General features: G+C 40.2%; 1 protein-coding gene across 2 annotated transcripts in view; it reads left to right on the top strand.

Annotated features, from left to right (window-relative positions):
• SYNDIG1 (synapse differentiation inducing 1) overlaps positions 1–24,456 on the top strand; it is a 443,483-nt gene that overhangs the window by 215,935 nt on the left and 203,092 nt on the right. For both annotated transcript variants that reach the window (XM_040350996.1, XM_040350997.1), the window contains exon 2: positions 7,911–8,475. In XM_040350996.1, coding sequence (XP_040206930.1) covers positions 7,996–8,475 — 480 coding nt within the window. In that variant the 5' untranslated portion in view covers positions 7,911–7,995. The remainder of the gene's footprint in view (positions 1–7,910; positions 8,476–24,456) is intronic.

The raw sequence follows: 24,456 nt of genomic DNA, 5'->3' as shown, positions 1-24,456 counted from the left end.
TGTCTTCAAAGTGGGTGAGAAGGTCTGGCTATCCACCATCAACCTCAAGTTACCTATTCCCTCTCGGAAGCTGGGTCCAAGGTTCATCGGGCCATTTGAGATCAGGCGAGAAATCAACCCAGTAGCTTTTGAGTTGGCTTTACCCAGGTCCTACAAGATCCACCCTGTGTTTCACGCCTCTCTGCTTAAGCCCGTTGTGTCTGACCCCTTCAACGGTAGAGAAGAACTGCCACCTCCACCAGTGGAGATTGAGGGTGAAAAAGAATTTGAGGTGGAGGCTATCTTGAGCTGCAGGAAAAGAGGAAGGCAGTTGCAATACCTTATAAAGTGGAAGGGATATCCCCCTGAAGATAACTCTTGGGAGCCTTCCCGGAATCTCCATGCCCCTCGCCTGATTCGGGCCTTTCACCTGGAACACCCGGAGTTAATGACCAGTTTGGGCGTCCGGAGTCCGCCCCTTGGGGGGGGGGGCACTGTCAGGGTACTAGCTCCATCTCTGACAGATTCTCGCACATGCCCAGTAGAATGACATTTCGGCGCATGCCTGTGCGTGGTTTGCGCGCACGCATGCGCGGTACAGCAGCGCGCCGTGTGCGTGGAAGCGCGCACGTGCACGTATGCGGCAACCATGGGGCCAATCAGAGGTCGGACATTCCTATTTAAACCAGCAGCCTTCCCTGAACAGGTTGCTGGTTTGTCTTCAGCTCCTATGTGTTTACCTGTTGCCGTACCTGCCTGTTTTGACCCGGAATTCCTGACGACTCTCCTCTCACCCGGAACCTCTGACCCTTTGGCTAACGTTACCTGGATTGCTGTTGTCTCCTGCCCCTTGACCTCGGCTTGCTCTCATGGACTCCCTCTGAACTCTCCTGCCCTTGACCCTCAGCTTGTGACTCGGATTTGCCCTCATCTCCTGTGGACCCTACCAGACTCACCTACCAGTTCCTGCCTGACCAACGCTTGTCTCCAGTCTTCTGCACCTGCCCTGCTTCTGTCAGCTGCACCAAGTCTTCCTGCCAGCTCCCGGCGCCGGTGCCTCCTTGTGCCGTCCCTCCTCTGTCCCAACTCCAGGGAGTGGTCTGCACAGGGTCGCAAAGGTGAGCCGCCCTCAGCATCTCGGTCTCGGTGAGTACAGGTTCTGACAGGCTGCCACTCCTCCAACTAATTAAATTTAAAATACTAACAATAAGTTACAAAGTCATCCACAACTCTGTCCCCAGCTACATCACTTGCCTAGTCTCAAAATACCAACCTAATTGTCCTCTTCGTTCCTCCCAAGACCTCCTGCTCTCTAGCTCCCTTATCACCTCTTCCCATATTCGCCTCCAGGACTTCTCCCAAGCCTCTCCCATCCTCTTGAATTCCCTAAACCAATCTGTCAGACTGTCTCCAACTCTATCCACTTTAAGGCGATCCCTGAAAACTTTTCTCTTCAGAGAAGCCTATCCTCCCTCCACCTAACAACTGCACTTCTATTTTCTTAATCAGGTCATCCCCCACAGCTATTACACTTTTGTATCACTTGACCCTCCCTCCTAGATTTGTAAGCTCTAACGAGTAGGACCCTCTGAATCCTCCTGTATTGAATTGTATTGTATTTGTACTGTATGCCCCAATGTTGAAAAGTGCTGCACAAACTGTCGGTGCTATAAAAATCCAGTGTAATAATAATAATAATGTTAACATAAAAAAACACATAAATACACACTAACAATTAAGAACACTTGAAGTGTAAATGGATCCTGAGCACAAATGAGCCAACTTCTGTGAAGATATGTTATTTTCAGAGCGCATAAAATGTACTTCACTCTTAATAGATTTTGTCATCTGCTACTCAGTACATAGCTTGGCATGAGGTATTTGAAAATAACAAAAGCTTATAATGTTTCTGTCAGAACAGCTTTGCTGAAAGAGAATTAAAGATATCAGGAATAATCCTTTGTATAAGGATAACCTCTGTGAGAAAAAAGGGGGCTAATCTGCAGATGATTTTCCTTTACTCTTCATATATCCCGCTGTGAGCTCACTGTTAATCTTTCATTTTGGAAATAGCATGTAATATCATTAATTCTCAACTACTATGCAAATGTGAGTTAAAAATATACATTTATTGTAGTATTTCATGATATATATACATACGAAAAACACAGCTTTTTCCCAAAGCAGAAGAGCTTTTTAAAAAGGTAATATTAGGTCATTACCATAAAATCTCCATGTGTTTGTGGGAGTCATTGTTTTTTGAGGGCTCACTAGAAAAAAAAAGAAATTAGATAGTAATTCAAAACAGAAATTTGACAATCAATAGGACGTGACCACATCATGCAGGCACTGACGTGGAAACCCAAAGAAGGCCCCTTACAGGAAGTTGACTGAAGAGGCAAAGACTTGTGGCCGCAGCGTCACGTGGCCGCCACTTAAAGTGGAACTAAAGTTCCCAATACTTACCTCTCCTTCAACCATCGGAATTCCCTTGCCAGTGCCGAAATCTTCTACCCATCTTCTCCTGGATAATGGGCTAATGGGCTGTGGCCACCTTTATTGGCCATCGTGGGATGACATCACTCTTGATGCGTACGCAGGATCTATGCTGGAATATAAACTTGTTTCTGACTTGTCTGCTTGATACTGTTTGTCTGGTTTGATACCATTAGTTTTGTTGGAAGCATTGTTATATGGATTGTTGAGTAGCCTGAGTTAAATTTTTCCATGTTGCTGCTTGATCTTTGCTAGAAAACCATTTATCCAACCTAAACCATAAGGTCATATCATGACTTTGGTTTTGGACAATTATGTTTAAAGTTGTATTCATTCACTGTAGCCTGGGGCACTACACAGTCTTAATATGACTTTGTAGCCATGTATTAATTTCTATAGTGAATTATTTAGATATCATAAATAAAATATGTTATACGTGTTGGTAATGTTGTTATGTAGTCTTCAGACTGACAGTGAAGAAATGTTGCCACCTTATTAATTCACTGAAGATAATCTACAGTATATAATGGGTGTATGTGCAATTAACTCCTTAGTCTGAAGCTCAGCTTGCTGATTTAATACAGACACTTCATACATTAAATTGATTTCAATTTTCTTGGTACTTTAGTTAAAACATCTTAGTTCTATTAGTGAAATATATGTTGCTTCTGTACAGCATGTTAAGTTTAATTTATTCTCCTGTCAAATGTATAGATTACAATTCTGACTTCTGAATACTTTCTAATTATTAGTAAATATGCGCAGATGAGTGAAGGGTTACTAGTAATATAGTGTTATGTGTCCTTTATTAAGCTACTGTGTATTCTTTGGTATGTAGTTTATTTCTATTGTCATGCATTTATTGTTCGTAATCTTTAAGGCCCACATGGGATGAACTCTGTTTTGATCAGCAGTGGATCTGTTCGCTGATCCCCTGTTGATTAAAGAAGAGAAGGAAGATGACAGGTCCGTGTCTGCTCAGTTTTTGCCAATGGGACAAGGACAGAGCCCACTCTGCTCTAAAGGTGGCTGGGTGTAAACAGACTCTGCTATCTACCTAGATTATGGGATTATAAAATGATTATGGGTCCTGACCCATGGCCAGATGGGTATTTTGATTGGAGAATAGAACATCAAGACATAGTGGCAGCAGGTAGATTAGGTTGAAGTCCCACTATAACTACTGGTAATTTGACTTCTTCACATTTATGCTTGTTGTGGGTAAACTTAATAAAAAAAAGTGCACACTTCTTAAAACAGGTAGCCTGACACAATGGTAGTATACACCGTAGGCATCTAGTGGTTGGTTTATGAAAGTGTCTTTATGTAGTACTTAAAATGCAACAACCTTCGTTATAGTAAATAAGCCGATAAACACCTGATGACAAGCAATTTTACAAGGTTGCATAAATTTAGAGAAAGAGAGCTGTTTGCTGTAAGCTTAACACAATAAAGAAAGATGGGATGCAATAACCCTGAAAATGGGTTACAGCAAACAATGTGCATTTGGATAAGGGCTGGCAAGATAATTGCTGTGGTGATTTTTGACTAGTAAAAACTGATTCTTTCAATAAGAGAAAGAAAAGTAAAATGGTAAAAACTTGAGAGGTTGAGGTTCAGGTTAAACCTCTTTGTCTTGTGATAGTTAAAGTGATGTTTCCTATAAAAATACACAAACATGTTATACTTACCTGCTCTGTGCAGTGGATTTGCACAGGGAAGCCCAGATCCTCCTCTTTTTCGGGTCCCTCGTCTGTATTCCTGGCCCCTTCCTCCTGTTGAGTGCCCCCACAGCAAGCAGCTTGTTATGGGGGGACCTGAGCTGAGTCACAGCTCCCTGTGTCCATTCATATATGGAGCCCTGACCTGGCCCCGCCTGCCCCCTCTCTCTCCTGATTGGCTAGTTGACTTTGATTGACAGCAGCAGGAGCCAATGGCGCCACTGCTGTGTCTCAGCCAATCAGAAGGGAGAAACTTGGATGGCTGAGACACTCGTGGACATCGCTGGACAGAGAGGGACCTCAGGAAAGTGTTGGGTGGGCTTCTGCACACAGAAGGCTTTTTATCTTAATGCATAGAATGCATTAAGATAAAAAAACATTCTGACTTTACAATCCCTTTAACTTAGTTTGTGGCACAGATAGTACATGATATACTTTATTTACTGTATATTGCTATATGTTGAATATATTAGGACAGTAGTTTTCTACATCATTGTGTTAACCTTTTTAAACAAAATAAGGGAGGGAAAGCAAAACAGCAACAAAACAAAACGGCAATGAAGTTGCAACTTACAATGAATTTGCGTAAAACCCATGAAAATTAATTATATATAGGTATATTTAAAGGGTGTTTCTATATTCCTACATATTTATTTGTGGTCATCATACTTTTGTTCAATTGTTCACAGCTATTTATCATTTTTTTTTAGGGATTTTCTGTGTTGTCTGCCATTAGGTTAAATTTATTTGTGCCGGCTACTCCAGATTCATTCAGGTGTTATTTGGGGGGTAGATTGGGTATCATACCTGAGAATGGCAAACATTAACACCCCTGGTTGATACTTAACGTTGAAGTCCAGGTAAAAATAAAAATACAAAATGTTTAATAGAGATCTGGTCATATTTGTGTATACTAGAGAAAAATAATTTACCAAGATTTTGCTATCATGTTTTAAATAAATCTAGTGAATTTCAAGTGTTACTAAACCCATAGCGCCCACAGCTTACATTAAACATTACATTAAAGTGGAGGTTCACCCGAAAAATCAGTTTTTAACATTAGATTGAGCAAAATTAGGCGAAGCAGAATCGGGTGTTTTTTTTTAAATCAATGCAGTACTTACCGTTTTAGAGATAGATGTTCTCTGCCGCTTCCGGGTATGGGCTGCGGGACTGGGCGTTCCTATTTGATTGACAGCCTTCCAACGGTCGCATACAGCGCGTCACGAGTTCCCGAAAGTAGCCGAACGTCGGTGCGCAGGCGCCGTATAGAGCCGCACCGACGTTCTGCAACTCGTGACGCTCTGTATGTAACCGTCGGAAGGCTGTCAATCCCGAAGATCATACCCAGAAGCCACGTAGAACATCTATCTCTAAAACGGTAAGTACTACATTGATTTAAATCGATTCTGCTTCGCCTAATTAGCCTCAATCTAATGTTAACAAATTTTTTTCGGGTGAACTCCCGCTTTAAAATATTGCCACTATATACCTTTTTGGCTGTATACCATGGTCAGTGATAAACTGCACATTTTCTCCAGTGCTGAGAGTTCAAGTAGGAGGAGATTTCCACTGCAGCCTGTATACACACCCACACGTGTGATGCCAATATCATGTGACCTGGCTAGCTCTGAGAACAATTAAATGTTCTCTCCAGCATAAAGGACACAGCTGAGCATGTGCAGGTCAGCTACGGCCTGTGTGTTAGCTGGCAAGAAGGAAAGGATCTATGCATACAGGATAAAACAGCCTTTTTACACAATGCAGAAGATTAACCCATTAAGTTCTACAGTGAGTATAACAAGCATGCTATGCTGCATATACAGACAGATTTTACTGTTTGGGTTTAGTAACACTTTAAAAAGAATATTTGGTTCATGTCTATACTGTATATTTCATGTTCACTAGTTTTCCTGATTTTAATAGGGTTCATTATTCATAGCCACAAAGTTCAAAGATTAACCCATTAAGTTCCACAGGGAGTATAACAAGCATGCTATGTTGCATATTCAGACAGGTTTTACTGTTGGGCTTAGTAACACTTTAAAAATAATGGGCCAAATCCTCAGCCAGGCGGCGTAACTTAACTTTTACCATTTAAGTTACACTGGCAGAAAATTTCTTCCTAAGTGCCCGATCCACAAAGCACTTACCTAGAAATTTTCGGCCGTGTAACTTAAATGTCTCTGGCGCAAGGCGGTCCTCTTCTGCAGGGGGCGATGACAATTTAAATGAGACGCGCTCCCGCGCCGGCCGTACTGCGCATGCTCGTGACGTCATTTTCCCGACGGGCAGCGTGCGAAATTACGTTACGCCGGTCTTTGTGGATTGCGACGGGACAATAAAGTTGCGTCGGGTAAAAAAAAAGTTACGCGCCGAAAAATAAAATTCTAAATTTAAAAAAAATCGCGGTGATCGAAAAAAAGGTCTGTTTTTACAAGGTGTAAACAGTTTACACCTTGTAAAAGCAGCCCTAATTTTACGTATGCAAACGTAAACTTACGCAGAAAAAACAAAGCTGAAAAGCTTTGTGGATCTCCGTAAGTCCTCATTTGCATACGCAAAGCGGCATTTCAATGCGAAATGCCCCCAGCGGCGGATGCGGTACTGCATCCTAAGATCTGACAGTGTAAGTGTCTTACAGATGTCAGATCTTCTGCCTATCTTTGGAAAACTGCTTCTGAGGATCAGTAACAAAGATAGGCACAGGTATACGCAGGCTGAACAGCAGTTCCGCCTGCGTATCCCTTTTGAGGATTTGGCCCAATATTTGGTTAGTGTCTATACTGTATATTTCATGTTCACCAGTTTTCCTGATTTTAATAGGGTTCATTATTCATAGCCACAAAGTTCAAAGAGATATCTAAAAAGTAAAACAAAATAAAAATAACACAGCAATTAAATAAATAATATCTTTAAAAAAAAAAAAAAGTATAAAACAACCTTTTAACCTAATCCCAAAGGGTATAATGTATTTAGCTAAAGAGTTTATAATTTATATATTAAACACATATGGAGTTATGATGAAACGTTTACCTTCATGATAATATGACTTGACAGATGATTGTAAGTGGGTTTATATTTTTTATGTTCAGCTATGATAAAAAAGAATAAAAAAATTCAAGTGAAACATTATAAAATTACTAATCTTTCCTTGTGGTCTGTTTGGATGCACAATTCACTAAATTATTCTACTTCAGTATGACCTTGTCTTAAGTAATGGTTTACCAATTTGGCACTTTCACGTTGGTTTTTAGGCGCACAAGTGGTTCGCAAATAGACTTAAATTTGGACCGACAATCATGAAGACAGTTGCAGAATTTGCATAATGAAATCTGGCACTGTATTCATTTGAGTTTTGTGTGCTGTAAAGCACAACAAGGCAATTCATCAAAGGAATTAATAACGTATTTTATCTCTAGTGTTTGCCAGCACAGTTACACAGCATTCCCCCTATTTTTAATGTCATATGTTCATATGAGTAGCAGAGAATTTTAAGATTAAGTTATTTAATTCAATTAAGGCATTAAATATCAGTGAGTCATAGTACATGGGTCGTAGTTGTTAGAACTAAACACAACTGAATTATGGGGTAAGGTTAAAATGCAACATGTGGTATCAAGCTTAATAACTAAATTAATATTGACTTGTCTGAATATTCATTTTGGCTTGCATTCCTGTTTTTATTACAACATTTATTTTTACTGCTTTCAGGAAAACCAAAGCCATTAGGCAAATGTGACCTGCATTTCCCTCTATAACTGGAGCCACAGAAACAAGCAAAACACATACGCAAAATATGGATGGTTTAATTGAACAAAACAGTGTGCTTATGCATAATAAAATCACAGAGGCTGGGAAAAGGAATGGCTTAATCAACACAAGAAATTTAATGGGAGAGAATAAGGATGGAATGGTGTCGGTTTATCCAACCCCCCAATATCAGAGTCACATTGTTGGAACTATTTCAACACAGACTGCAATAGACAACATAAAAAATGACCCAGTTCAACAACTGTTGGATCCTAACATGTTGCAACAGACTGTGGAGTCCCACTATCGCCCCAACATCATTCTGTATTCTGAAAATGTCTTACGTTCTTGGGGAGAGAATGTCAGCGCGGAGTGCTGTGAAACCACATTTATTGAAGACAGATCACCAACCAAAGACAGTCTTGACTACCCAGATACCAAGTTCATTGACCTTTCCTCTGAAGACATCAAAATCCACACCCTTTCCTATGATGTGGAAGAGGAGGAGGAATTTCAAGAGTTAGAGGTTAGTTTTACCCGCCAATTGGCTGCAAATCTTATCAAAATAAGATTGATTACAGTTGGGAGGAGCATGTCTTGTTTGAGGAGATACAGATCATAAGTTTTATTTATTTTTATTGTTTTGCTATTATGTGGTTAAGCACATATGTTTTAAATGTAATCCATCTATTTATAGTCTTGGAAAAAATTGTGAAGAACTGGCAAATTAGTACTGCTATTTTGGGCCCTGTTAAAGGGATTTCCATCTCTTACTGTGCCAGTGACAAAGATGCTACCAAACATGAAATGAGAGAAAATATGCAACAGGGACAACAATAAAAAGCTGTCGAAAGTGGCTTTACCCTGTACACACGACCAGGATTCCCAGTGTACACACGAGAGGTTTTCCCGTCTGGAAAACTGTGGGGAGAGCATTAGCTGGGAATCCCGGCCGTGTGTATGCTCCCTTGCAGTGTTTCCCCATAGGACAACTGCCGGGTTTAAAACCGTCAGAAATCCGACGGGAAAATAGAGAGCAGGTTCTCTATTTTCCTGCCAGGATTCCTAGCAGTTTTCCTGTCGGGAAAACTGAGGCCCCGTACACACGACCAGTTTCCTCGGCAGAATTCAGCTTCCGACCGAGTTTCTGGCTGAATTCTGCCGAGAAACCCGGCCGTGTGTACACTTTCGGCCGAGGAAGCCGACGAGGAGCTCGGCGAGGAAATAGAGAACATGTTCTCTATTTCCTCGTTGTTCTATGGGAGCTCTCGCCCCGCCGAGCTCCTCGGCGGCTTCAGTGCTGAACTGGCCGAGGAACTCGATGTGTTTGGCACGTCGAGTTCCTCGGCCATGTGTACGAGGCCTGAGAGAAAGCATACACATGGCCAGTTTTCCCGGCCAAAAGCTCTCCCCGCAGTTTTCCTGGCAGGAAAACCGGTCGTGTGTATGAGGCTTAAGAACTCAAGCGCTACTCAGTGTTTGAAAACATGTGAAAAATAAAAGATACAAGGATAATAATGCTGTCTAAGTGTAACTAAACAATATGTCCCCACATGCATAAACAGTAATAATCACAATGTATGGAAAGGAGCTAAATCTGCATAAAGATATAAAGTGCTCACATGTAAAATATGAATAAGCAAAATAATATAGGCAGAAGAATATTATTTCAAGTGAAAAATAATCCTTATAAGTGGTCACCATAAAAAATAAAAAAGATCCAGTGAGGGAAATGCCACACACATAAAGTGCCAGATACTGGTCAAAGGGGACTTTAAGTGAAAAATGCTAAATAAGTAAATAAATAAAAGTCCAGTGCAAAAACAGGTGTCAAAAAGGCACAGTTCTAAGTGACCGTGCTGAAAAAGTAAAAAAAATCCGGTGCTAAAATATTTCTCATGCAGTCCAGTGTTTAAAGTGGAGGTTCACCCGAAAAGTTAATTTTTAAGATTAGATTGATGCTCATTTTGTCAAGGGGAATCGGGTAGTTTTTTTAAATCGAAGCAGTACTTACCGTTTTAGAGAGCGATCTTCTCTGCCGCTTCCGGGTATGGGCTGCGGGACTGGGTGTTCCTATTTGATTGACAGGCTTTCGACAGGCTTCCGACGGTCGCATACATCGCGTCACGATTTTCCGAAAGTAGCCGAACGTGTAGGTCATTTACATACCTCCCAAAGCCTGATTGAAAAACCAACAGGACTTTGCTAGGATGCTGCTAAGTGAGGACTAGTCATTGATGCTCACCTCTACCATCACAGGAGTTAGCTCTCAAACTCTGAAGAGTTACTGCATCAGAGAAAGAGCTTGCTCCTGTGATGGTGAAGGTAAATAGTAACAGGTAGGCGTTTCTTAGCAACATCCTGGAAGTGTTCCAGTCAGGCTTCAGAAGGTGTGTAAATGGCCTACACCTATAGCAAGGTCATTATTCAACTTTAGTCAGAGTTGCACATTTTGTTTTATCTATAGATGTCCCGTACCTGTATGGGAGTTTTTTTTTTTTTTTGTAAAAGTGAACTAACAATTTGAGCTGGCTATACACTGTTACACTGTCAGATTCCTCCATCCACACAAAATGAGAGGGATGAAAGAATTCCTCTTCCCGGGACATTGGCTGTAATTGTAACCGCTGATTGAGAAAATTTCTCCAACATATTCCTTCAATAGAAGTCAATCAACTGATCAACTTCTGTCAAACAGGGACCACCACACACTGTTTGAAATTTGTTCAGTTCCTGCTGAACCAGACTATTTTCGTTCTGTGTATATCAATGTTTAGGCTGTCCAACTGCTATAACAGTTTAATGCTGGAAAGAGTATACGAATGGAGTTTGTAAGTATGTTGTCTATATACTGGGATTCTGATCTTTGTGACTTCAGCTGGGCTTTAACCTCCCTGGCGGTATGATTCTTTCAGAAAAAAGGTGCTGAAAGTGGTACCATTATTTGCAAGGAAATTTGGCATTTTATATTGTAGGCCTGCAATTCTTAGGAATAACTCACTTAAATCTGACCAAACAAGAGTCTAGTAGGCATCCCGGGTATAAAATATTTTTTTTAAAACAAAATTTTAAATTATAATATAATAAATAATTATAAATAATTATAACAAGTAATAATATAATTATAATAAAAATTATTCAATAATGTAATCAACTCAAAATCACTGAAATTTGCTCAGTTGCAGAATTGTCGCTGTCATTACTTTTATTTTTTTATGATGAATTTCCCCACAAATCGCTATCGCACAATTATGCAAGTGATTATAATTTATTATCGCTGTTTTCTAGCTGCTTTAAAACCATTTTTGACATAAAGGGACACTTTTGGTTGCTATGGACAATCTACAGTTTGCAGGCAGAAAGAACAGTTTTTATTTTATAAAAGTACATGTAGGGCACTGGGCAGACCACTAGGGACAAGGGGGTGTGTATTTTTTACATACAGTACTGTAATCTATAAGATTACAGTATACTGTATGTAATGTGTTTGTTTACGTTTTTGAATTTGGCGCCGTTCTCCGCTCCCGTGCGTCGTAACGTCGCAGGGAACGGAGATCGGCAGCACACACAGCGCGGTGGCATCGCTGGATCCAGGGACAAGGTAAGTAAACCCTGCCTATGGATGCTGCAAGGCAAGCCCGAGTCTGACTCAGGGTTACCGATTGTAGCCAAAAAATTCCACCCTGAGTCCGCCAGGGAGGTTAAATACTTCCTTCCCTGCTTTCTAAGCAGTAAGGTTGAACTATGGTTTGCTGTCCAATGCGAGAAAGTATACTTAGCACAATGTTTTATGGCATTATTGATTTAAATATGTCAGGGGAATATTAATTTGTTGACTTATTCAAACCTTTTTCATAAAGTGAACAAACAGCATATTGTAGTTGTGGCCTGTGCAGCTTCATCACTGTTGTCCCCTATTGGTTTGCTTTTCTATATTTGAACCACATTTTATATTTAACTGCTGTATATTTTAAAGAAAATAATTGACATGAGATGATAATATGACATGGTTCTCCAGTAATTTGATTTAGAAATATAATGATGAGTTGAGGTTTGATGAGTTGTCACTTCTAATAACACTCATCACTTGTCACTTATCATCTGCCACTTCTCATACTGATCATTGTTGTTTCTCTATGACAAGTGATGTTGGACTGTAGAAAATTCCAACCTAAAATAGACACTGAGGCCTAAGCCAAGGCTAGTTCCTAAGCATTTTAATTAATGTATTTCAAGATGCAGAATAGCATGGTTCTCTTTGAAAATTAACTTTAGTGCAAAGGTTTGCACTATAATTAAAGTTCTCATCCTTGCAGTTAGATTCCCACACAATATGGCCAGTGTCAGCATGTATAACATCATTAGTTAGGTGGGTTGAAAGAGATTAAATGATTGCAAGGTATGGCTACATGCACTAAATAGTGTATAAACATGTCAGGGAAGGAAATGAACTTCTGAGGAATGTTGTTAGCAGTTGCATGATAAGTAAATAATCAGATGAGTCTTGAAATGGAGGAATACACAACATACATTTATGAACTTAATTGTAGTGCGGCGCTACCTACAGTTACCACTCTTGTGTATGTACCTTATTCCAACCTAAAAATGACATCAGCAAACAGAAAAAATATATATATTTTAAAAACTAAATTTTAAAACAATTTCCAGTATGCAGGTAATTTGGACAACAATGTGAGCTTATAGTGATACAGATTTTTATCGTGAAAATATAATCAAAAATTTGTCCAAAAAAGGTCCAAAATAAAGTCCCTTAATAGTGGTCCGCCTTTGTCTTGAATATAATTTGTAGCACCTCCTTCATATGCCCCTCGTGCCAATCACACCATGCCAATCTCATCTTAAATTCTGACCCATACATTATATAAGGCAAATTAGCTTTTTACCTACCGGGGGACAGAATCAGAACTCGCTCACACTCCCAAAGATGTACTATTTTCTGTTCAGAGTGACTCCTGGTACTTCCTTCCCTTGTTGATGCTTATGTTAGCTTCACCATGCAGCAGAATTGGAAAAATTGAGCATTTCTCAATTTCTAATGCACGATGAAGCTAACATAGACGGTAAGGAGAGAAGTAAGTACCATGAAGCACTCTGAATAGAAGAGCCCTGAAGGGGAATAGTACATCCTTGGGAGTGTGAAAGGAAGAGTTGTGAGGCATTATGCCCCCCCCCCAGAGGGGAAAGTTTGTTTGAACTATATGATATATGGGTTGGATTTTAAAAGTGTTACTAAACCCTTCATTCACTATATCTGGTCTCCCACAGTACACACAACAAGGAAATTTTTTTTTTTATTAAATATAAACTACTAAATACCTTATGTCATCAGCTGTGGGAGCAGTCTTGTGACTATCATTAAAGCATGTAGGAGGAGTTTTCATTCTCCTCTGATTGTCCTATGAGGCTGCAGGACCCACGACCCTTTGTCTGGACAGTGCTGATTGGCCCTGTGTTAATCACATGCACTCTCCCTAAAAAAAAAACTTTCTAGCAATACACAACAAACTGAGCATGTGCAGCTTGCCCCAAGGCTCTGTTCTATCAGAAGTCAGGATTAAACAGTCTTTTTACACAGAGGATTAACCCCTTAGGTTCCACAGTGAGTTTAACAAGCATGCTTTACTGCATATACAGACTGATTTTACTGTTGTGGGTTTAGTAACACATTAACCACTGCCCATCCGGTCAATAGCAGATTGACGTACGGGAAGTGGTTCTAAAATCCTGACTGGACGTCTATTGACGTCCTGAAGGATTTCATGCCGCGTGCGCCCGTGGGGGCGCTCAGCGTGGCGATCGGTGATGCGGGGTGTAAGTCTGACACCCTGCATCTCCGATCTCGGTAAAGAGCCTCCGGCAGAGGCTCTTTACCACGTGATCAGCCCATGAGTGCCCATCTGTGCCGCCCATGAGTGCTCATCAGTGTCGCCCATGAGTGCCCATCAGTGTCGCCTATGTGTACCCATCAGTGCCGCCTATGAGTGCCCATCAGTGCCGCATGCCAGCGCCACCAATCAGTGCCCATCAGTGCCACCTCATCGGTGCCCATCAGTACTACCTCATTGATGTCCATCAGTGCCATCTCATCGGTGCCCATCAGTGCCGCCATATCAGTGCCTGTAATTGAAAGAGAAAACGTACTTATTAAAAAAAAAATTGACAGAAAAAAATAAAAACGTAATTTTTTTCAACATTTTCAGTCTTTTTTTAGTTGTTGTGCAAAAAAAAACCGCAGAGGTGATCAAATACCACCAAAAGAAAGCTCTATTTGTGGTGAAAAAAGGACGCCAATTTTGTTTGGGTACAGTGTAGCATGACCGCGCAATTGCCATTCAAAGTGCTGAAAGCTGAAAATTGGCTTGTGGGGGAAGGTGCCTGGTATGGAAGTGGTTAAGGTGAGAGCATACAGAGCATGGTGCAAATGGCATTAGAGGCTTTTTTTAATGATTAGATTTTCACAGTAAAGGTTTATCACTATTATGGACCAAATTACTTTCAGGCTGGAATTTTTTTCCCATTTTGTGCTTGTTTTCTGTTTGCTGATGTAACTATGAGGTTGGAATAAGGTACACACATAAAAGTGGTAATTCTATTTGCTTGGACAAGAGCACATTACATAATAATTATGTTATACAACATACGTTGCCTCTTTTTAAAACATTAAAAAAAATTAAGTCTTAACTCCAGACCAACAACTAAATTTTTTTCTATTATTACCCACAAAAGTATTTGTAACTCTGCTTAATCTGTCATTTGATCCAGGCATTCCTAACAGATAATACAGACAGGTCAGTGGCCTCTTACAGCTTGGTCACCTCCAGTCCTGTAACTGGACAGTGAATGAATAGCAGCACATTTATAAGGTCACCTTGATGATCCCTTCTCCTGTCATGTTTACAGCATATTAGAGTAACAGCTCTGTGTAAAACAATAGATTCATATCCAGCTTTATGTGCTGCTTCTTTTTCTCTCAGTGTTACTGTGCAGAAGACTGTAGGATGCCAGCATACAGACAAAATCAAAAAGCTTTACTAGATGTGTATTAAAATAATATTTTTTTTCTTATGCATACATTACCAAACCTAATTGTTTGGTTCAAAACGAGTAACCAAGAATCATCAGAAAAAAACATAATCAAAGTGCACTGGTATACCCAGATTAACTTGGAAATACAAACAGTGAATATTATAAATACAATTTATATTTTTTTCTGCTGTAAGAAAATTAAAACAATCATCATAGGTTTCGCCCCCCCCCCCCCCCCCCCTAATTCATGTGCCTAGCCCCTAATCTACATTTAGGAAGCCAGACACATGGATTCCAGTGGTTTTCTTATTTCTTTAAGCACGTGATTAGAGCCTTAGGCTCTAATTGGTTTAAAAAAGGGTGGGCTCGGGGTGCACCCTGAGCCCACCCAGTTGTGTGAAAAAAGCGAAATAATATTTGCTATTGTCTTCCTGATTCTCCTCCCAGCCAATCAGGAAGCTGGTAAATACAAAGAATAGTGGCGCAGACTGCAGTATAAAATGTGACTTAGGTCCATACAAGTGTTCTTTAAGCTGTAGAGCTTTGTGTGAGATGACAGTCCGTAACATCATACTGCCACACGCTGCGTTCCAGCCCTCTCCTGTGACTTGCTAGCTGTGTTCCAGACCTCGCTCTGGTCCCCGCCTGATAGCCGAGAGATCCCTGGTGGACAGGATGCCGGCCACACACAGCCAAACTAGGACGAACTATTGCTGACAGCCAAGGAGATATGACGTTTCCACTGGACTCCACTGTGCCTTTTTAAAGACTTGTAATTGTTGAGTTTTTAATACACTTTGGTTATTAAACAAATACAGTCTTAACTTAAGCTGCACCCATTTCCTGTTTTCTTTTCACAATCAGGAAGTTGGTCCTGAGACCCGATTGGCCAGGGAGTCTCAGGACCCAGTTCCTGTTCAGCCAAGAGGAGAATCCCTGGCTCTTCTCTTGTCAAGCTCATCTCTTCATCTTGGCTCCTGGCCTGGTAGGGCCCCCAGATTGCGGCCTCCCATCTGTCTCAACCTTTTATTTTTACTGTTCTACATATTGCCAAAGCCAAAAAGATGTCTCAATTAACCATAATTTAGGCTGCCCAAGACTTAGCAGGGCTTTCAGTAAGCCCAGACCACTGCCTTACATGTGTCATTCTGTTCTACATACAATATTTTTCCTTGCAAGCATCTAAAACTAAAACAATATAACACATAACCTATGGTGAGATGGAAATGAAAAATGGTGAATGAAAAATGTATATTTCTTAATACCTAGTGTATCAAATTAAGGGAGATAGATGCTGTACTACCCCTTTTTACTTAGTCTTACCTGAACTTTCATGTTATAGCAGTGGAGCAGTGTGTCTAAATATGACTATGCACTTCAATAGTCCCCAGAGTCAGACCACAATGCTTTGCTAATGCCTGGTACACACATTAAGTTTTTTTTTGCATTCAACCCGACGGGTAAACAAAAAATAAAATAAAAATGGAGGAGGTCACTGTATTAACAATGCAATGTTAGTACAGGTTCTCCCTGCTGTGCTATTGTGTCAGATGCTCATCAACTACTGGTTTTCCAGCATGCTCATTAGACAGAAGCTGGTTGTGAGAACGGATTCTGTCAGACAAGAAGCTGTATGTCGGCCAGTTTCTACTGTACTGTCTGATTTTGGCCGATATTAATAAAATATAATCAGAGCTTTTTTTCTCAGAAAATAGGTGCAGGAACTCAACCACGACCCCGTTCAGATTTCAAAAACGGTAGAAGGGTATTAACAGGGCATTAAATACCAGGAATGCATTACATACAGAGTGCAGAGTTCAGTGGGGGTTACACACAGACTGCAAAGCTGTCACTTGTAAACACAGAAACCAGACTTCTGTGTTTACAAGTGATTGTGGTGAGCAGGCACCAAAGGGTCTGAGCCAAAGGTTCCCCCAAGTTCCCCCAGAAAAAAAGCCCTGAATATATATATATATAGATATATATGAATATACAAAGCAAACTGACCTCTCCATCCATGTATCCGTGCTTTATTTTGTTGAGAAATAATTTTGAAAAACACACCCTTAGCATTTCTGGCTGTGGCCATCTTAAAAAAGAGCAGATGATTATTATAGCATTTACTTCCTGAAATCCATCGACCCTTAGATCAGGCATGCAGATAAGAAAGCGTGCTTAGCTGAGAAAACCCCTCCCCCACTCTTAAAGAGTTGTGGTATTTTAACATCAGTTGCCTAGTCATTGCAACCAGAAAGTAGCTGACTAAATGTAAAAAAAAAAGTTTAAAACAAATAAATATGCTATACTTTCCTGTCTATTTACTAATGCTAGCAGCATAAGGATTACAAATAGTCAGTGTTGATTGAGAAAGTGAGGTTCCGCTTAAAGGTAGGCCTTTTCCTTTGCATGTAATACCATAATTAATGTATGATTACAGGTTAAGTATCCCTTTATTTTTGAAAGGGAGTTTGTCCCTATATTAAAAATAAAAATAAAAAACAGCTAATAATTGCAATATAAGCTATTTGTAAGGAAAGATGTCATCTGTGAGATCTTCCAGCAAAGGGTTTGGAGAAAAGGATTTGGAGGAAATCAGATGTACTTCTCTGTATTGCAATTTCATTTTAGACATTTATCTCTAGCTTCTGTTAATGATAACAACAAATTATTTTTGTTCAAAATTCTATGATCTAGCAATTTAAAATTTGGTATGCAAGCTTAAACCAGTACAGAATTCACAATATGCTGAAATATTTAAAAATTATATTTTTTTCATACTTGTATTATCATAATTTTCAATATAAATAGCAATGCTTCCACTGTGCTGACTTATATACACTTCTATAATGCCAATGGCATACATTGTATAATAAAAAGAAAAAAGAAAAACAATCTGTCTAAAGTTTCATAAAAATACAACTTCACATATGAAAAATGCCAATAATAGATGTCTTTTTAAATTGTTTTGTGAAGCAGACGCAACAATAACCCTTCATCTGTATAGTAAAAATGAATTACCTCTGTATTATAGAGAGCCCTTCATGGCACAGTGATAGATTTTGGCAGATATTTTGACAGAACAACTCCACAATCCACTGATACTCACCAACCTTGCATTGCCCAGTGGTTCTCTTTTCCTGCCACAGTTGTCCAAGCCCTCTGTAGGCTCCATGTAGAAGTTATGGAGAATTAATGACTTTATACTCTTTCTCACCTAACAGTGTTCAAACCTTAATACTGGCTGCTCGTTTCCATTCACATCATCACTTACCTTCACTGTGCAGTTTTTTTTGCAGTGTTGCCCCAAACATCCTCTTCTGGGGTCCCCCAACACCGCACTCTCTGGGGGTTACCTTGCGGGCACACTCCCGAGTTCATCATTTGTGTCCATAGAGAATGCCGGATCCGGCCCTGCCCCCCAGCGCCCGTGTCATCGAATTTGATTGACAGCAGCGAGAGCCAATGTCTGCACTGCTATCAATCTATCCAATCAAGAGCTGATAACCCCGGGCAGAGAGGTACAATGCGTCTCCACAGAGGGAACAAATGGGCTCAGGTGAGTAAAACGGGGGTGCGGTCAATGTCAGAAGTTTTTTCACCTAAATGCATAGGATGCATTAAGATAAAAAAAACACAAGGGTTTACAATCCCTTTACACATCGAGGTTTAGTAACTGAAGTGCATAAACAAAAATATCTTTGAAAAAGCAAACAAACAAGAGAACTTAAACTGAATACAGGGTGGGCCATTTATATGGATACACCAAAATCAAAATGGCCGACTTCAAAATGGCCGCCATTGGTCACCACCCATCTTGAAAAGTTTCCCCCCTTACATATACTAATGTGCCACAAACAGGAAGTTAATATCACCAACCATTCCCATTTTATTAAGGTGTATCCATATAAATGGCCCACCCGGGTGGGTCCATATAAATGGCCCACCCTGTATTTCAGCTGGTTCCACATAAAAAAAAACTTCAAACACGATCGTTTCATCACAGCACGTCTTCTCATGAAGTTGTTTGATTTGACCCACCAGGCCTTGCATCTCTTTATTGCATTGCTTGCATTTTGCACACATACCTGCTTTACCCATAGGTAGAGGAACTTCATTAAAATATTCCCAAACTGGGTCTCTTTTACGGCCTGCTACCATTTTCCTTCTCAAGGGATGAATAAAGCACTTGAAGCTATGTGCAGAAAGATCACAAGGTTTAGAAGCTGCTTAACCTCCCTGGCGGTATGATTCTTTCCGAAAAAACATGCTGAAAGCGGTACCATTATTTGCAAGGAAATTTGGCGTTTTATATTGTAGGTCTGTAATTTTTAGAAATAACTCACTTAAATCTGACCAAACAAGATTCTAATAGGCATCCCGGGTATGACATTTTTTTAAAAACAAAATTATAAATTATAATATAATAAATAATTATAAATAATTATAACAAATAATAATATAATTATAATAAAAATTATTCAATAATGTAATCAAATTAAAATCACTGAAATTTGCTCAGTTGCAGAATTGTTGCTGTCATTATTTTATTTTTTTTATGACGAATTTCCCCACAAATCGCTATCGCACAATTCTGCAAGTGATTATAATTTATTATCGCTGTTTTTTAGCTGATCTAAAACTATTTTTGACATAAAGGGACACTTTTGGTTGCTATGGACAATCTACAGTTTGCAGGGAGAAAAAAAGGTTTTTATTATATAAAATGACATGCATGACACTGGGCAGACCACTAGGGACAAGGGGGGTGTGTATTTTTTACATACAGTACTGTAATCTATAAGATTACAGTATACTGTATGTAAGGTGTTTGTTTACGTTTTTGAATTTGGCGCCGTTCTCCGTCCCCGTGCGTCGTAACGTCGCAGGGAACGGAGATCGGCGTCACACGGAGGCACTATGTGAATCGAGCGAGGTCCCGCTCGCTCGCACAGCGCGGTGGCATCGCTGGATCCAGGGACAAGGTAAGTAAAAAGTGCCTGTGGATCTAGCGAGGCAAGCCCGAGACTGACTCGGGGTTACCGATCGTAGCAGGAAAATCTAACCCCGAGTCAGTCTCGGGAACACCGCCAGGAAGGTTAAAAAGGTTTAACTTTTATTTTTACTGCTTGCCCTTCCTCCTCACACTTAGAGCCCGGGACAGATACATTTCTCTTCAAACAATCATACAGTCTGTAGTGTACATAGATTTACAAAACAATCGGATAAAGGCATATTCCTGAACTTTGTTTTATCTCATGGATACTGTCAAATTGTGTGAATGCATCAATGCAGTGCATGTTATCTCAGCTGGCAGAGATTAGATTCATTGAATGAGTTTACCAAAAATGTAAATATTGCAGAATATACAGCCTAACGCTACATAACTAAGCCCCATTTCATGCTGAATAAACTAAATTATTAATGTATATTAAATAAAAAACTATCTTTAGATAGATTTTTACTCCAAAATCATTTTATTAAAATAAATTTGATAAAGATCAACAAAATCGGATTTAAATCAAATCAATCGAATTGAAATGAAAAAATCTGATTCTATTTTAACTTTTTTTGAAATTTTTATCCATCCTGAAAATAGCAAACATGTTATACTTATTGGCTCTGTGCAAGGGTTTTTGCACAGAGCAGCTTCCATCCTTCTCTTCTGGGGTGCCCCGTTATCACTCCTGGCTCCTCCCCTTAATCGTGTGCCCCAACGGAAAGCCGCTTTCCACGAGGGCACCTGTATGTGCTCGCTCCCGAATCCCACTGTTGCATCTATTGACACAGACAGCGGGACTCTGAGATAATGGCCCCTTGCTGCTATTAATCAGTCTAATGAAAAGAAAGACAGGTGCTGGAGCCACTGGGCTTGTTCACATCGCTGGATCAGATCGCGCTCAGATAAGAAAAAAGAGGGTCTGGGGGGAGCTGCAGCACAGAAGTGAAAAGTGAAAAACCTTGAGACTTTACGGATGTAAGATAAGGTTAATTCAGCAATACGGTGAATATTAATAAAATCAATCTTTATTCAATCCAACTGACATGTTTCAGCCCTTCAGGGCCTTAATCTAACTATAATTAACCACTTAGCGACCTCCCCATGTACATCTACTGTGGTAGGGCGGCTTCTGTGTGCTGGATCATGTATGTAGTAGGGCCTGGGCTGATCAGGGGGTCCCAACCAATGATTGATTGCTGGGACCCACTGATAGGCTCTGTCATTCATAGAAGAGGGCTATGTGTTGGTAATATTACACACATTACACATTGTTAGGCACACAGTTAACCCCTTAATCTCCCCTAGATGTTAACTCCTTCTCAGACAGAGTCATTAGTACAGCGACAGTATATAGTAAAAGCACTGATCACTGTATTAGTGTCACTATCAATGTCAGTGTCATTTAGTCAGTTAGTGTACCCCCCCCCCCCCCAGTCAACGTCAGAATGGCCACTACACTATCACAATCCCACTATAAGTCGCTGATCAACACCATTGATAGTATAAAAAAATATATATATAAAAATTCCAGTATTATTCCATTGTTTGTAGACGCTATACCTTTCACGCAAACCAAATAACATACACCCAATGGGGTATTTTTTTATACCAAAGGCATGTAGCAGAATACATTTTGGCTTAAATTCATGAAGAAATTTGTAAAAGGTTTTATTGGGTATGTTTTATAGCAGAAAATTCATGAAGAAATTTGTAAAATGTTTTATTGGGTATGTTTTATAGCAGAAAATTTATGAAGAAATTTGTAAAATGTTTTATTGGGTATGTTTTATAGCAGAAAGTAAAATATATATATATTTTTCAAAATGTTCGGTCTTTTTCATTTATGGAATAAAAAACCCAGTGGTGATCAAATAGCACCAATATAAAGTTCTATTTGTGTGAAAAAAATTATATAAATGTCATTTGCCTACAGTGTTGCATGACTGCACAATTGTCAGTTAACATAGAGCAGTACCAACTAGCAAAAAGTGGACTGGTCGAGAAGGGGGTAAAACCTTTTGGACAGCAAGTGGTTAAGGTCCTGGAGGGCTGAAACATGTCAGTTGGCTTGATTTTGGAATGCATGCATGTACTCCTTTTGGATTGAATAAAGATTGATTTTATTAATACTCACCTTGTTGCCATCTTCACCTTACCTTGGAGGACTTTTGTGTGTTCATTTGAGACTACTTGCCAGGCACGGTAAGTGAAGAGTGCTCTATCCCATTTTACACTTGCAATTGGGTTGTAGTGCCAGCACTTTACTTGATTTCTTAAGGATGTAAACTTGAGTTTTTTTCATGGACATTTTTTATTCAAATATTGTATTGTGACCTACAATAGCCGCATTAGTAAAAATGTAATGCATTGCGGATTACTTTTCCTAAAATGTAATGGCTGTATTATTCTTTTTTTCAAGCATTTTTCTTTGAGTTTCATCTTATGATTCTATCTATAAATAATTATTAGTTCTATTACCATTATTTTCCTGTATTGGATCTCCAACAAACAGTTATATACAGTAATGAACCTTAAAGGCTATGTTAACATTTTTGACCATGTTTTATGTTAAACCCATATTTAGGATGTAACATGAAGCATAGTTGCATACTTCATCTCTAAACTGCCCACTTTCCTTACCTGAGTTGTGGTGTTCTTCCCTATTCATACATTTTTATTTTATTTTTTTAAGCAGTGTCATCTAGGTCTGGGAATTTTTACAAAGATTACATGTCCCATTTGCCACCACATCAGATGCAACATGTTCAGAGCATGCCAACAATTCCACCTCCTTCACGGCTCTGTAGTTCAACAATACTTCCATCAGACAGGTTCGTACCCTTGTACGGACATGGGGTTGGGGGAACACTTTGCACAAGCCTGTGCATTGCACCCACAATGCACTGAATGTGGGTGCAATGCTCTTCTTCAGGCTTCATTGCAAATAAATTGTAGTTGCACATTGATTATGAGACCAATGTTAACCATATTTACTACATTTATTGAAAAAAGTGGACTTAGCTTTAAACGTCTGTGATGGAGATTGGATTGGATTGGAATACATATTTACTATATAAATGCTGCACAAATGCTACCTACCAATGATAGCTTGCAACATCTATGTTACCAGTCTTTTGCTGCAAGATATAAAATCCCTAGTCACATACCATTGAAAAAAAAATTGGAATTGAAAATTCTAATATAGAGCAAGGAGGTTGGGACTTTAAATGAAGTTCACGACAGGGTGGGAGTGCAAAAGGAAAACATGTTTATTAACATGCAAAACAAAGTGTGATATACTCACAGAGTCATAGGGGCTGAGCATGTAAACATAGCAGTAGAGGACAATAAAGATACATGGTAATGTCAACCAGGAACTTCATGACATATGGGTATACATATGAACCATGGACACAGGGACATACAATGCCATCAAAAATTAATACAATACAGTATGAAAAACAACAAACAGCTTCCCATGAGTGGGGGATAAGCACACCAGTTTCCTTGAGTGACACAATGCGATTAAAAGACTTGAGGTAGAGATTGTAGATAAAAATTGTAGATACAAGTGGCTATTGACTCAGATATGGAGTGGGGTGGCATCCTTGAATGGCCCGACGCGTTTCGTGCTGTAGTGCACTCATCAGGGGCTGATGCTTCCAAATCTGGAGGGTTGGATAATATTTTAGTCTACAGTGACTTAAGCATAAAATCAGGAGCATAATTGATGGTCCTAGATTTACATACCTAGACGATGGTGTGGATCGAGGGCGAGAGCCTGGTGCTAAGCCGTAGCCACGGAGGGGATGTCAGTCCCGGAAACTGGGGTGACTGCGCCAAAGAGCAGCCGGGATGCAGGGCTGGAGAATGTCAGGTGGACATGTGGCCACAAGCAGGGGTATAGAGCCAAGCATGTAGTCAGCAAAGGGAGAATGCCAAGGATCTGTATATAAATATATATAGAGACATATGGTGAGACAGCATGATCCAGACTGTAGTCCGGTGGTGACTAACCAAAAATAGCAAAAAAGTTTTACCTGGGTGTGGAATAACCCGGTGCTGAGGGTCCATAAGTGGTATGGCATCATCCCATGGGTGTTTAGACAGGCTGTATAGACGCAGCCTATAAATACCCCCTGATCCCAGTGTGCTGGCCGCTCATTGGAGCACACCGACGTCACGCTAGCCGGCCACATGCTCGGAGGGCCTATGACAGGGCCGAAGAGGTCCGCCCCCGACACAGGTGATCCCCCATCAGCTGTGAACGGCTAGAAGGAATCACCGCGATCGGCGTCATGACGTCAGACTGACATCAGACGCGGACCGCGTGAGCGTGACGTCGATGCGCTGTGGAAGCCGCCCAGTGCCCCAAGGTCCATCCCGCCCAGAGGGCGGGAGGGGGGGCAGGAGGGAGACCTGCAGAGCGCATCGCAGCTTCCGGGTATGTGACAGCATACC

The sequence above is a fragment of the Rana temporaria genome, chromosome 4 (assembly GCF_905171775.1).
Source record: "Rana temporaria chromosome 4, aRanTem1.1, whole genome shotgun sequence".
NCBI lineage: Eukaryota > Metazoa > Chordata > Amphibia > Anura > Ranidae > Rana > Rana temporaria.
This window is presented reverse-complemented; position numbering and strand designations above follow the sequence as displayed.